Source organism: Asterias amurensis, chromosome 18, assembly GCF_032118995.1.
Source record: "Asterias amurensis chromosome 18, ASM3211899v1".
NCBI lineage: Eukaryota > Metazoa > Echinodermata > Asteroidea > Forcipulatida > Asteriidae > Asterias > Asterias amurensis.
Genome location: NC_092665.1, coordinates 13407211 through 13422399, shown reverse-complemented (window position 1 = coordinate 13422399; position 15189 = coordinate 13407211). Strand labels below are relative to the sequence as shown.

Sequence of the window (15189 nt, the reverse complement as noted above, 5' to 3'; positions counted from 1 at the left end):
TGAGGCATTTCCGGCTTCCGGGTCGTTCCAGCATCTACCGTTATTGAGTCTAAATATACAATGAATAAAACCCAAGTTGAATGATTGTAATTCTCTCATGAGAGTTAGATGAGGATCCGGGGCTGGATATTACAGCATCCGGGTGTGCATGGAACTGGAAGGACCAACAGGATCCTCGGAAGTCGGGAACAGTGTTAATGGGAGGCGTTGTGCACCACCTCATGAGGTTGAGTATACGCAATAAGATCATAGGCACAACTGTATCTTACTGACCTGCCTTTCACCTTATGTGCCCGATATGGGCGGGAGTGGGGGCACGGGGTACCCCAAAATGTCCCCATACCACCATTTCCCTCCTTTCCTTGTCCACAAGGCTCTTTACGCAAGCACCGACCCGCTCTAATTCACCACGTAGCGCCGGACGACGAACTGCATAGATGCGTGGTCTGCACACGATACATAACAGTACTTGATGCCGTGGGGTCGAAGCATGGTTATTCGAGGTTTTTCAACCTCGTACAACGAAGCCGAAACAGAAGCTTTACAGAAGACAATCCTTTAATATTCCAAGCACAATGGCGATAGGCCTACAATATTATGGGGGAGGGGTACACCATATTGAACACCAAATGTTTGGTGGACCCACTTAAAGCCATTGGACCCTTTCGGTACAGACAAAAAGAAATTCACAGATTTACAAATAATTTACAGGGTTTACATGAAGGTAATGGTGAAAGACTTCTCTGAAATCCATGAAATGCTTTATTTTGAGAAAACGGTAAAACAAAATAAATTCTCGTTAGCGAGAATTACGGATTTGTTATAAACACATGTCATGACCCGGCGAAACGCGCGAAAACAGGAGTGGGCTTTCCCGTTATTTTCTCCCGACTCCGATGTCCGATTGAGCCTAAATTTCCACAGGATTGTTATTTTATATATAAGTTGTGATACACGAAGTGTGGGACTTGGACAATACTGTTTACCAAAAGGGTCCAATGGCTTTAAAATCAAACCCGGTGTCTTCTTGCAAATAAATAAATGCATTTTCAGATGACAGGATTCAAGAAAAATTGAGTCGGGGATATATATATATGTCACTCTCGTTCATTAACGTTGATGTGATCAGTGATTAGTGATGGTGAAAAGTAAGACAAAACAGGAAGACTCTTTGCAACGGTTAAAGTATTTTTTTTTTATTACACAAGTTGTGTATCGTATCTTGTGATTTTTGTTTCATCCATTAGTTTCTCTTGCTTACTTTGTAGAATAAAAGTTAAAGACACTATATTAATCTAATACATGGCCTATGTACGTGAACTGCGTGAACTGCTGGTCGTCGACATTATTTGAACAAAATACATAGGCCCCCTTACTTTATATTTTCTTTATGTGGATTTTGTTTACTATTTGTTGCATTTGGGTTTATTGTATGCAGTCTTTCTACAGTTGATGTTTCATTGCACTGAACAATTTGTTAAATGCTGGGTTTTTATGTCGGGTAGAACCGTCATGGTTTGGAAAGCACATATAATGTCAATGGTTTCCCACTTTCATGGTAGGAACAAAATCACCCCATACACTCTGGACCTACGTTTGCACTTTTGTTTCTTGTGGGAACAATCACCAGGGTGTTGAACGTTTAAAGAAGGGTTTGCTTCCGACGTAAGAACTTCAAAAGTCCATTAAAACCGGAATGACCCCTACCATAATTACCGGCGTTGTGATAAAAGCTACCGTTGATGGGAGCTTTTAGCCGCTAAACTTTTGACCTATTGGTGATTGAAATCCAAGCAGGCAAAACACGCCCACATCAGCGCTGATTGGCTGCCGTTTCATCACAGCTGCCGAAATATCTGATTGGACCAATGAAGATCACCGGCGTGCAATGACTGACAAGTTAGATTGACCAATGAAGTTGCGTAGAATACTCGCGACATGCGTGACTGGTTTTTAGTAACGTAATGTACCTGCATGCAATGCATTTACACTGTGTACAATATACACGTAATGATAATGCAGCAGGCTTGATCAAGTGGTTTAGCATGCCAAAGTTTTGTTCATTCATAGATAGGTCGTTGAGCGTTATCGGCTGACCCTGTAAAGATTTCAAGTCAGGATTTATTTTTTTGCCTCAGCGAAAGTTTATCTGTTGAACTTTGGAGCTTGAATAAGTGGGAAGAAAAGGCACCAGTATTTTTGGTACCGCAGTCACTGTTTGTAAATCAGTGTAGGATTTTACTGAACGGAATTTCTTTTTGATAGTTTTACAAATTGGATACACGTCGCCGAAGAGTTTTTCTGATCGTCTGCTCGAAGACAACGCCACGGAACCGGGAGATACAATAACTAAAGGAGAGTTTTATTTCAGATCTGCTCTCGATCCGTAGCTGTGGAAACGTATTTCTATTTTGTTGGAGTCTTTAATTGGTTTTTACCGAACGGGATTTTCTACTTGGGACCCCAAAACGCGGGAAGTTTGTGGACGTCGCGGCTAGGTTTGAGAGTTGAGAAACCGGCATCGTCGAGAGGAGGAAACTTTTCACCATGGCTAATTTATTCTACCTCATCACCGTGATGGTGATGGCCATTAGGAGAACTTGGGTTTGTAAACACGCAATACCTTCCACCAAGCGGAATGAACTATATGGAACAACAGCAACAACAGTACCAGTACGGAACAGGAGGAGGGGGAGGGGTAGCAGAGCCGATGGCCATACCGGTCAGGACGTCGGGCCTGCCCCTTGCATCGACCGGGAATGAGCTAGGCGCTGGAATGTAAGTCCCCCCTTTGATAGTGTGTTATGTTTACCTACCCGTGTGCACTCTGTTTGATACAACATGAATGCTTTGATTGTTTCTAAATAATGCACAGTGTGATATGGGCCTTGGTTGTAAACCTGAACAACTCGTCTGGCCGTAGAGGAAGATGGTGTGACCTCGATGAATTCTAGCCATGCCTGCGGTTGTATCATATAGGAGGAACAGATCAATAATTGTGTAAAGAAAGTGTTGTTTGTCGCTCGATCTCGACTCTGAAATGGCAGAGAGTCTAGAGTACAAATATTTCAAAAAGAATAGTTGGAACTTTGCATTTCCCAGCATCACGTACTTCCGGTACCCCGTACATCTTCTTGGAATACTTTTCGTATCCTGCCACCACCTTTTCACTCATATTTTACATACTCGAGTTAATAAAAATCAAATTTTTTTTCATAGTAACGCATGAAGAAGTGGTTGCAGGATACTTTTCACTTTTTGTTTTGACCACAACAAGTGAAAGTTCTTGTGTGAGAAGTTCTTAATTAAAAACGTCTCGTCAGTTATTTTATGAAAAGAAAAACTAGGATCTTGAAATCCTCCTAGCCCTCTCAGTTTTCCAATCATGTCTCTCCAACAACTGCACGTCTTTTGTCACAGTGCCTATTGTGTGAGCTTTTTGTTGATCTGTAGTGTTAGCCAAAGTGTTGAATGAACCTTTTTGATTGTGCCCTGTCACGCTATGCAATTTAGATGCTGAGCACTAGAGGTAGCATGTAGGTTGTATGGTATCATTGACTCTATTTGCATTCTTAAAGCTTGTGGTAAAAGAGAACATTACGAAAAAAGGGCCAGCTTGTGGTCAGGCAAATTGAAGCTACCAACCTGATTAAGTGTGTAGTCAATGATCGGCTTCTTTGAAAATAAAAACTACCTAGGGTTATGGTGTGTGTTGGTTTTAATCAATTTACAAAGACACATTCAGAGTTTGCTTAAAATTGACCTCATTAATTACTGAAGTCAGGTCTGCTGAAGTTTTTTTTTTGTGGCTTAATAAAGGGGGAGAGGGTGGTTGGGGTGGACAGGGGGTGTCACCCCCCTTAGAACCATCACACTAACCGTGGATGGAGGAATAATAAAGGCTGTAACTGGGGCGCTGTACTCCTTTCGAAATTTTGACATTCTCGGTCGTACGCTTGTCAAAGACAAGTCTTCTCACTTGGCGTGTCTCAACATATGCATAAAATAACAATCCTGTGAAAATGTGAGCTCAATTGGTCGTCGAAGTTGCGAGATAACTATGAAAAACCCTTGTCAGATGAAGTTGTGTGCTTTCATGAGGGTTACGTTATCACAACTATGCTTTCAGATGCTTGATTTCGAGACCCCAAATTCTAAATCTGAGGTCTCGAAATCAAATGCGTGGAAAACTGTTTATTAACCTCTCCCCATTACTCGTTACCAAGTGAGGTTTTATTATCATAATTATTTTGTGTAATTACCAATAGTGTCCACTGCCTTTTTCCATTCAGCCATGCCATACCATTGGCCCAATTTCATGGCTCTGCTTACCGCCGAATTCTGTGCTTACGATCACGATTCCCCGCTAATGTGCAAGCGCCAAATTTCTGCGCTAGCCTTGTAAGCATAGAATGCCTTGTAACGTGGAGTACGCATGTGCAGAAGCCAAAATTCGCCACTAACCCGTGAAATATGCTTGCCGTAAGCACAGAATTCCCTGCTTCTGTAAGCGCCGATTCTGTGCTTACGGTAAGCAGAGCCATGAGATTGGGCCCTAGGGCCAATTTCATAGAGCTGCTTAAAGCAAAAAATTCGCTTAAGCACAAAAATAGCTTGCTTGTTTTACACATGTTACTGGCAAAAATGTTATGCCACATACATTGCTTGTGACTGGTATTTAGCTGTTGTTTACTTAGCATAACAATTGAGTGGAGTCTCAGCTTGTAATCTGATTTTACTAAGCAAAGATTTTTTTGCTTAAGCAGCTCTATGAAATTGGGCCTTGGTCTGTACCATGCTCTCTTTCTCATCATTGTTGTACAGGTCCAAAAATATCAAATGGTTAGCCTTCCATCCTTGCCCTTAAGAATGTTTACATTGAGTTGAAATTGGGGAAAAAAGTAAGATGTCTTCATGATAATAAAGCAGCCCATCCCTCTACCCACTTTTTGTCTCCCTTCTTCAATTGTTAATCCCTTTCTTTCTATTAGCTTTCTGGCCCTCTCTCTCTTTTCTTGTCATTTATTTCCACTTCACTGATTCTTTTACACCAGTATATCTGTGTGTGTGTGTTATGTTGTCATTTAGCCTTCAATTCAAGAAAGACTGCTTGTGCTTAGAGTCCATTTGCGTTTACACATTTTGGTTGGTAAGAAGTTTGAAACAGCTAAATCAAGTTTCTCATTAAAATAAATTACTTTAAAAAGCAACATTTATAACAGACTGATTAGACATGTTTTGTTGTAAACCCAAATTCCTCATATTATTTCCCCTAAAACCATCTTTTGGAGTTTATCCCTGTCCTCGCATTCCATTGTCAATTACACATGTCATTTTCTCCTAATTGACACACCAGATGATTTTTTTTCCAGGCCACATGTGTGCCCCTACCAGGAGCCCTCCATGATCGGACATCGAAGGCCCTGCGTGAAAGCTTACACAAGAATGGTGAAAGTATGGAGGCCAAATTGTGGCTATTCTGGACAATGGTGTGTCGGCTATGAAAGGAGGTAAGAATAATTAGTCGGGCAAAGTATGATAATGAGAAAAATAATTTGAGAGGCTAATCACCCTTACTGGTTGTTGAAATACTGAGTTGCGAAGGCTGCAGCTACATTGTGCTTGAGCTGTAGGCATGCAAGGGCGCCAGAGACATCGTTCTGGTACACATACCACAGAGTCCGATCCTAACAGAGATCAAAAGTTTTTTTAAATTTACCAGAGGGAGGAAATAATTGGGGCACATAGCGATCTCCCCAACCTCGTTCCCAGTGATGTATGGTCTGGATGTGCCATTTTTTCTTTCTTTCACAAAATGCCTTGCTTGATCTGGAAGTGTGACTTTGATTTTGAAATATATACAAATAAATGGATTGTCTAATAAGTCCAGTGGTTGATTCATTTCTGTCCAAGGGGCTATAGGTCAAAAGAGACTATAGGTCAAAAGAGACTATAGGTCAAAAGACCTATCAAGTCATAAAGCAACTAGCCCCCTCATATTCTTTATCGGTCTTGTGATGCGTTTAAAGGAACACGTTGCCTTGGATCGGACGAGTTGGTCTATAAAATGCGTTTGTAACCGTTTGTTATAAAATGCATATGGTTAGAAGGATGTTGTAAAAGTAGAAAACAATAATCTACACAAATATGCCTCGAATTTGCATGGTTTTCCTATTACCTCGTCCATGAACACGGTCGGTCATTTATGGGAGTCAAATTTTTTACTCCCATAAATGGCAGACCGTGTTTCTTTGCGACGTAAAAGAAAAACCATGAAATTCTGAGGTATGTTTGTGTGGATCATTATATTTTACTTTTAAGTTATCTATCTAACCATATGCATTTTGTAACAAACGGTTTCAAGCACTTTTCAAAGACCAACTCGACCAATCCAAGGCAACGTGTTCCTTTAACTACCAGATATACATGTACAGGGATGGGATTGTTCAGACTTTTGGTTGAATTCAGACTTTTTATGTCGGCCATGTGAATACATACATACATGTACATACCTATACCCAGGCCTGTATGCTTCGTTTTTGAAAGGGCAAGGGCACCAAGGCATTTTCTCCTTGGTAAAGGGCACCCTATGAGGAAATTGTAAATTTGTACTGGAGCATTTCAAGGGCACCAAGGCAATGACAAGGGGCAACGAAGGCAATTGCCTCCGTTGCCTCCGTGAAGTATCAGGTCTGTATACCACTATAAAGCGCCTTTGCATCAAGATCTAAAAGCGCTGGTGAAGAAAATCAGACAATATTTGTTTCCACAAATAAAGAAATCCTGCTCATTTGTCTACTTCTTTGGTGCCTTGGACACTGTTTTCAAAAGCTGCTTGGAATCCATAACCCCCATGGGTTACCAAACGGTAGAAATGGCATCATTTCAACATACCTTTGAATTTGTATCCAAGTTTCAGACTTTTTTGTTAGTAAAATGGCTCTCACCCCTGGATATAAAAGCATGATTCATAATTTGAAATGCGTTACAGCGAAATACGTGTATTTTTACACGCACATACTACAAGTAAGAGCCAAACAAGCACCCTGCAAGCTTTCAAAACTTTTTTTAGCAAGCGCTGTGATGTACATAAGCATCAGGGGTCGATTTCACAAAGGTAGTCCTAACTTAGGACTAGTCCTAGGCAATACTAAGAGATAGGACCAGTCCTAAGTTAGGATGAGTTACTGGTCCTAACTTAGGACTGGTCCTATCTCTTAGCATTGCCTAGGACTAGTCCTAAGTTAGGACTACCTTTGTGAAATCCACCCCAGGGCAGTTAACTCATGAAGAAAAGAAGTTCTGTTTTGGTCTTCTATTTTGTATTTTGTCTTGCTGATATCTGAAAAAAAAAACAAAAAAAACATTGTTTTCTCAATTGAATTAACTGCTCAATGTCATCATATTTGTAGTTCACTAGTAAATAAAGTAAGCCTCGTGCACTGTGCACTTGTGGATTTCCCAAAAAGATTTAAGCCCTTGGGCTGAATTATGCGTTTTTTTTTACTAAAACGGTCGCAGCCTCATGGACAATGACATGCTTTTGTCTGCGTTGTAGTACATGTGGAGGTGCTAAATTCTCCAGTTAACTGTGTGTTTTCTTTTCAAAGCCATCTACATTGTATATTTTAATGGTATGATTTGCCATTTTTGCTTCTTCCGGTAAACATGTAAATGTTTTCGTGTTATTGACGTTTTCACTCAGGAAGTATGAAATAAAACCTTTGAGCCTCTGCAATATCTGTCAAACAATCCAACATAAAATTAACCACCTTAACATCAGAATTTGAATGGCTGTTTTTGAACAATATTTACTGGCAACTTAAGTCACCATATCAACTTTACATTGAACTCCCTGTGCGGTTTTCTGCATTGCTGACAAAATACTTCCTTCCACACAAAGAAACACAATGCTGCTTTTACAAACATGTTCGCCGCCAGGGGATCACGCAAACTGCCTGTTTGTTGTAACCTCTTCACCGGATCGGCTTTAGAAGAGGGGAAGCGGCTGTTAACTCATTTTTCTTCCTGTCAAAATGCACCAAACAGCTACAAGTTTACAGGATACTTACTGGGGAAAAAACAAACTCCATGAAATTTGCTGTCAACTGATCATTCATACATGGATGGATTGCTGGCAAAACAAGCCATGTTTATTCATTTTAAAAACTATAATGATTGGGTTTAAGAACCTATTTGTCAGCTCTAGGTGTTTAAAGGCAGTGTATACTTTTGGTTACTGTCAAAGACTAGTATGTTCACTTGGTGTATTCCCACAGATGCCTAAAATAACAAACACAAGAACATTTTGGAAAAAATAATAGAAAGAAAAAAAAACACACTTGTTTTGCATAGACTCTATGCCATAGAGATAACTGAGAAAGGCTTTATGCTTGAAGTCTTACTCAGATTCATTTTGAAGCAAAAGTGGCCTCTTTCTCTTAAACTATGACTTCAAAGGGGCCCGTTCCTAACAATGTTTTACTATATCGGTGTTCTTTCCCAAAATGTTATTAATCTTTGGAGTAATTGCCTAATTGGCGTTCCCTTCCTTTTAAGGCATCAACTTCAAGAATAATATACACAAATGTATACTGCCTCGGAAAATAATGATCGACAGTTCTTTTGAGATGTTACAGTTCAAGGAAAGCACAGTGAATGACCCATCTTGATTTAGCTCTAGTTTAAAACCGCCTCAAGGAGAATTTTCAGGAAACTCAAGTTCGAAGACCGGAAGTATTAAGAAACTAAAAATGGCTGTTGATGTCAACAGGAGGTTCTGGAGAATGTTGACAAAACATCAGGAATTTAGGCCAGAGGCTGCATGTGTTGATAAGTTCTGAAAATGATTGTGAAATCAGTAAGCTTATTATATTAGAATCACTTGGAAAAGATTAGTGGCGTGTTTAGTACCTTTGAGCAACTGTTCATGATAAACCTTTGTTAAATTTTCTTGATACAAATTTAGGTGAAAAGAAAAGTTATTATTTGGCTCTATCACAGGAACCCTTCAGGACAGATATATATATTGAGAAGAGAACAGTGTTTGTTACATGGACTGTAACAGTGTTTGTTACATGGACTGTTTTTTCCCTGCTTTTTTATAGCCAGTAGCAAGGAGTGGGGAAGGGGCGATTCGTTTCTTTGCGCCTTCAACTCCAATTTTCCGTCCCCCCAAAAATCCAACCTCAGTTTGTTCTTGATTGATGTAATAAAATTTAACCCCAAACCATGCACCAATGTCTGTCATTGTGGGAAAACTTATCATAAAAAATTATGTTTTTGTCCATAGTCAGACATTCATTGATTCATTGTCAAAACTTGTCCGCCATTTCGCCCTTCCTCCCCATGTAAATGGGCAATGACAGGACAGACATTCTTTACATTAGAATTAAAATGCAAGTTTCAAGAATGTGGTCAAACATGGTTTATGAGTCAATTGACCTCCTGTGTAACACCTATGTAAATATTGAATGAAAGCAGATCAATGTATATTGACAAATTTCATTCACAAATAAAGGCACAACAAATAAAGGCGGTAGGCACAACAAGATCTTGTCTGAGGTGCTTGTGGTTCTGGGAAAATAGATTGGTAAATCACACTATTAAACTTGTTTGCGGTTTGTTGCGAAAGCTTTTTTTTTTATTTCATATAACTATAACTAGTGCCAGTTCTGGAGCAGGGTTTTAGCTTGAATTTTTTTATAAAAGGGTGTCCAAATTAGCTGGAAATTTCAAAACTGGGTGTTTACTTACAATATGTATTACATGTAAATTACAGATAAAATGGGCTGTCAAAAAAAACCCACCCAGACACCCCTCCGGCTATCACTAAGTTCTGGAGTGCATCTTGACGCAATTAATAGTTTTTGAAAATGAGAATGTTTTATGAAAAGTGTGACAAAAAGTTCCTTTATTTTTTATGAAGTAATACTTAAAGGCAGTGGACACTATTGGTAATTACTCAAAATAATTATCAGCATAAAACCTCACTTGGTTACAAGTAATGGGGAGAGATTGATAGTACAAAACATTGTGAGAAACGGCTCCCTCTGTAGTTTTTTTTAGAAAGAAGTAATTTGAGACCTCAAGTTTAGAATTTGAAGTCTCAAAATCAACCATCTGAAAGCACACAAGTTCTTGTGGCAAGATGTTTTTTCTTTCATAGTTATCTCGCAACTCCGACAACCAATCGAGCTCAAATTTTCACAGGTTTGTTATTTTATGCATATATAATGGGATTCACCAAGTGAGAAGACTGGTCTTTGACAATTACCAATAGTGTCCATTGTCTTTAAAAACAGTTTTGAAGTTCTTCAACTACTAACTCATCTCCAATTTTCATTGACTTTTGAACAGGACTGCATACTACACTTCATACCGTCTGGTTTATGAGAACTCCTACGTCACACGCTACAAATGTTGCCACGGCTGGTCCCGATTCAACGGTGAATCAGGCTGCATGTATCGTAAGTACACATCATTCATGTTCATTGAAAAGGTTTGAGTATTTTGACGAGACGTTTTTGTGTGTGTTCAGTCTTGGGAGTCTCGACAGGAAACTAGGCAGACTCATTGCTCTGGGATCGCCTACCTTTATTTCCCCTTCTTCAAGACAAGGGTAACAGGGATTACATTACAGAGCTCAGGGTGTGAATCACACAAGAGAAATGTGACCTTTTGAGGTCCCCCTCCCTCTATATGTAATTATTTCAGGAACCCCTTTGCCTCTGCTTGTTCAACTGCTGTTAATGCATCATAAGATTAAAGCTTAACTGTTGTGTTAGTAATGATAAGATAATGTTGAGAGACTATGGAGGCTTGCCCCTAAGACTACAGGACTGGTACGGATTGTTACCGAGGGAAGCTGGGTACATGTGACCGAGCGCCTTACCAGAAGCCTTTTGTTAACTCTCACAAGAAGCCTTACGTGTATGCCTCATATTTTAGAGTAAGGAACAGTAAGCTTGGGCGATACCACGATATTATCGAGTATTGCAATACTAATTTGGAAACGATTTCGATATCGATCGATTTGGTTTTAATCGAAATATCGCTTTATTGCGATACGTCACGATATATCGCGATATCGATTAAGTATCGCAATATTGCTATGTATTTCCTAGCTGAGACATCTCGCACCCCATAGGTTTGGAGTAAAACCAGAAGAATAGGTCATTAGAACACCTCTCTTATGCTATGACTGTCTCTTCTACAACTGTCACTGGTAGTTTGAAGACTGATGATGGCAAATTTAATTAATCACGATTATATCGAATATCGCGATATAATGTCGGCGATATATCGTGATTAAAATAAATCGATATCGCCCAAGCTTAAGGAACAGTGCTCGGATGAAGTTGAGGTGCAGTGTTGTAGCCTTGGTCGGCGGTGCTGGGCAGGCCTGCCAGAACCAATAAATTTCGCCCTGCACTCTGAGAAAAATACACTGTGTTGCCCACCACAGATTTCCCCCAGGTTGCGCCTTCTATCTTAACGTGAAAATTGTTGTTAAACCGCTCGCTCTTGGTGGACTATTGGATTTAAGAGCCCACTGCTAAAATTGGTCTAGCTAAAGCATTGTTGAGGTACATGCTTACTTCCAAGCCTGGGGAGTGTTGTGGTCAATGTAATTTTTAACAAAATCCTCACCGTCAACAATTTGATAAATGTACATAAATAAGTACAAAATATCGATGCAAAAATCCACAAAAACACCCAGTTTTGCAGCTTCCAATTTTCACTGGATCAGAAATACGTTAACATAAAAACATGAGAATAAAACAAGACCGCCAGACTTTTCTAGCATTTAGTTTAGTGGCCTATTGTTAAAACCACTGGCCTCTGCCCTAATACAGTGTAGTCAGTGTAAATTTTGCGCTCTAATCTTGATTGTCCATTTTATGTGATGTGATGACACAACACAATAAAATGCACCTAGGATTCTTTGTTTTTCTAGACATGTTGTAGTTTAAAAACAGATTTCCGAGACTTACTGCAAATCATCACTCCCTCCTTGCTGAAAGGAAATTGTAAGAAATCCTGAGTAGGCTCAGTCAATTTCCTAATTTTACTTCAAAGGGAAGTCTTAAATCGTGCCCTTGTAGTATGCTTATTACATGGAGGTTTTTGTTAAACTAACGATCGTGCATGCATTTCATGTGCAAAATTGTACATTACTTTTTAAGGTGAAAAATATACAATGCAGACTCCTTTTTGTTGGATAGTAAGTAAACTGTGCCAGATTTGATGAACGTAGATTATCTTTTGAAAAGTGAAAGCAAGTGTTTAATTTTTTTTTCTTTCTCAAAATGACTGAAAGTAATTTTTGATACTGCAAAAGATTTTCGATAAAGAATTGTGCGATTGCTAACTGTTTCCATGGCTTGCTTTAAAACTAAAACGGATCTTGCCCGCGTTAAAGAAGTTCAGAAGGGTGAGGGTCTCGCAGTTGTCTTTTCCTTGAAATTCCCAATAGATCTTGAGATTGTCCTCCTACAAGAAGTGCTATCTGCCTTGGCTCCTTGAAGAATGAGTTCAAGGTTTGACTTTTGTAGTGCATTATAAAGCTTTTGCGTTTGCATGGAGTTTTAAGTTTTGTCTTGCTGTAGGTACATGTAGGTATGAGAAGTCACAGATGTTTAAGAATTTAGAGCAAAGGACTCACTTGAAGAGCTACACTTGCAATTCACCCCCTTATCACCATTGCCATTAGTTTGTTCTAGAAGTGAAAACCTGGCATGGGTTATTTGGATTAGAAATAAACAAACTGTATGACTTCACACCAGCTAACAAATCCCCCTACCCTTTATCAATATTATCATTGCTAGGGCTTTTAACTCTAGATATTTAAGATGCCAGCTTGTAGTGTAGCTGTCAGCGGAAGATCAGTTCAGACCTTTCTAATTCTAACCTGTCAATGTGAGATGTTGGTTTTAAGGACCTTTGTGAAGAGAGCGTAATTTCAGTCTCTTAAAAGTAGGCTAGTGACATTTCTTGTGAAACTGTTTGATGTGTGAACCTTGTTCTGCATTTCTGAGAGTTTTCTTTGAGCGATATGTAAGAAAAACATGGCGGACTGAAACAACAGTTTTGCATTTTAGTTTTGAAGTTTTGTTTTGTCTATGAAGAATCACTCAGTTTTGTTGCTACTCTAGAGTTACAAAGAGTTGAGGAAATGTGCCAGGTTTGAACTTACCACCATTATTGTAATAAACAGAATTACAGACGGGTATCATCATTTCCTGCACGCGAACAATTTCCCTTTTTTAAGTTATTAAGGAAAACATGCTATGTGGGTCTACAGATGGAAAAGTAATTTGGAATTATTAGGAAACCTGGTGCATGAATTAAAAGGGGAAAGCCCAGTTTGTTTCACAACTGAATTGTTAAAAAAAAAAAAATCCAGATTTAACTAAAACATCATGTTTTCCTTGAACAGCTCACTTGACTTGATAACTGGGACTTAACGGGGATTTTAAGATTTTTTTTTAAACATAAAAGATTCAGAAGTATTTTAACACTTCAAATTCAAACAGAAATCACAGCATATGATTCAAAAGCTCAAAGAATCAAAAGTAGGTTAGTCTCTGAACGGGTCAGGTCTTAAATTCAGGTCAGAACACTTCATACAGAGGGAAATAATCAAAGTTTTAGTGTCAGTCTTGTAAACGAATTGGTTATATTCAATTGAAGTTCTGATTGACTGAATATCTAGGTTTCTACAATTTATCTTTGTCAAATTGTAAGCAACACTAACAACTGCTGTTAGATGTATAAAAGTGAGACTGGGAAACGCCACGGGGTATGTAATCAAACTTTACCACATTCTTCCACCTGTAAGTTTTTTTTTACTTGATCTGAAACGTGCATTTAGAGTTTCCAATTCATACCAAAGCTAGACTTGATGACAAGTCGTTAGGCGCTTCCTCTTTGTTACTATTCTGCCGTTCATGCAACAGTCACAGTGCGATTATACACACATGCAACAGTCGTAGGTAGCGCGTGGCATACTGGGATCGAGGATGGGTGTACCGTCCCCGTAACTTCACCGTGCTCCAACTGCACCGCTCTCAAACTGCACCGCACTTAACAATTACCGTCTTGACTTTAAGACTATACATGTACCAAAGCTACAATCCCGGCCAAAATGCTTGGGCCACCCTTTCCTGATACAACAGTTCCCTGTGCACTTCTCATTCACATTCACATTCAAAACATTTGGCCTCCGCCCCCCGCCCCCCGCTCAATGTTGACTGTAATTCGGAACACAGTCGGAAAATGGAACCAACATTGAAAGGGGGCAGGGGGGCCCAACGAGTTATGGCCGGGATTGTAGCTAGCTCAACAACTACAACTATTGATGTACATGTACACCACGTCCATTCTTGCCAAAATGCTGTTTGCAGAATTGTGTCTTCTGACTTGATTTGGTTTTCTGGCAAGTTTCTTGATACGTTCTGAAGTTAAAGAAACACGTTGCCTTGGATTGGACGAGTTGGTCTATGAAAAGCATTTTGTAACCGTTTTCTATAAAATGCATATGATTGGAACGATGTTTTAAAAGTAGAATACAATGATCCACACAAATTTGCCTCGAAATTGCGTGGTTTTCCTTTTACTGTGCGAACTAACACGATCGGCCATTTATGGGAGTCAAAAATTTGACTCCCATAAATGGCCGACCGTGTTAGTCGACGAGGTAAAATGAAAACCGTGCAATTTCGAGGCATGTTTGTGTTGATCATTGTATTCTACTTTTACAACATCTTTCTACCCATGTGCATTTTATAACAAACTCTTTTCAAAGACCAACTCGACCGATCCAAGGCAACGTGTTCCTTTAAAAAGGAACTAGTGATGACTTTCTTTGAGCAGATTTTGCATTCTGGAAAATACTTGTTGACAGGAAAATTGACACCAAATTGAGAAAAACAGGAAACGATGATCTTTTTATTTTTTTAACTACAGACAGTGGAAGGTATGAATTCCAATACAATGAACTTGAGGACAAGGAGGCTGTTTTTTTAATCAACGGTGTCTGGCATTTGCATTGAATGCAGCTCCAGATTTTCAAACATAAAAGCTCCGACTGGTCATGGAGAAAACATTCATACTGAATTTGCCTCAGAAGTTACTAGTGACTCGACTTGACTGGAATAGGAAACTGCTTTTGAGTTGGCTAGACTT

General features: G+C 39.3%; 1 protein-coding gene across 2 annotated transcripts in view; it reads left to right on the top strand.

The window, feature by feature from the left end:
- Positions 1-2043: 2043 nt before the first annotated feature.
- Positions 2044-15189, top strand: part of LOC139950402 (uncharacterized) — a 133762-nt gene continuing 120616 nt past the window's right edge. For both annotated transcript variants that reach the window (XM_071949049.1, XM_071949047.1), the window contains exons 1-3: positions 2044-2778; positions 5373-5510; positions 10360-10469. In XM_071949049.1, the coding sequence (XP_071805150.1) occupies positions 2639-2778; positions 5373-5510; positions 10360-10469 (388 nt within the window). In that variant the 5' untranslated portion in view covers positions 2044-2638. The remainder of the gene's footprint in view (positions 2779-5372; positions 5511-10359; positions 10470-15189) is intronic.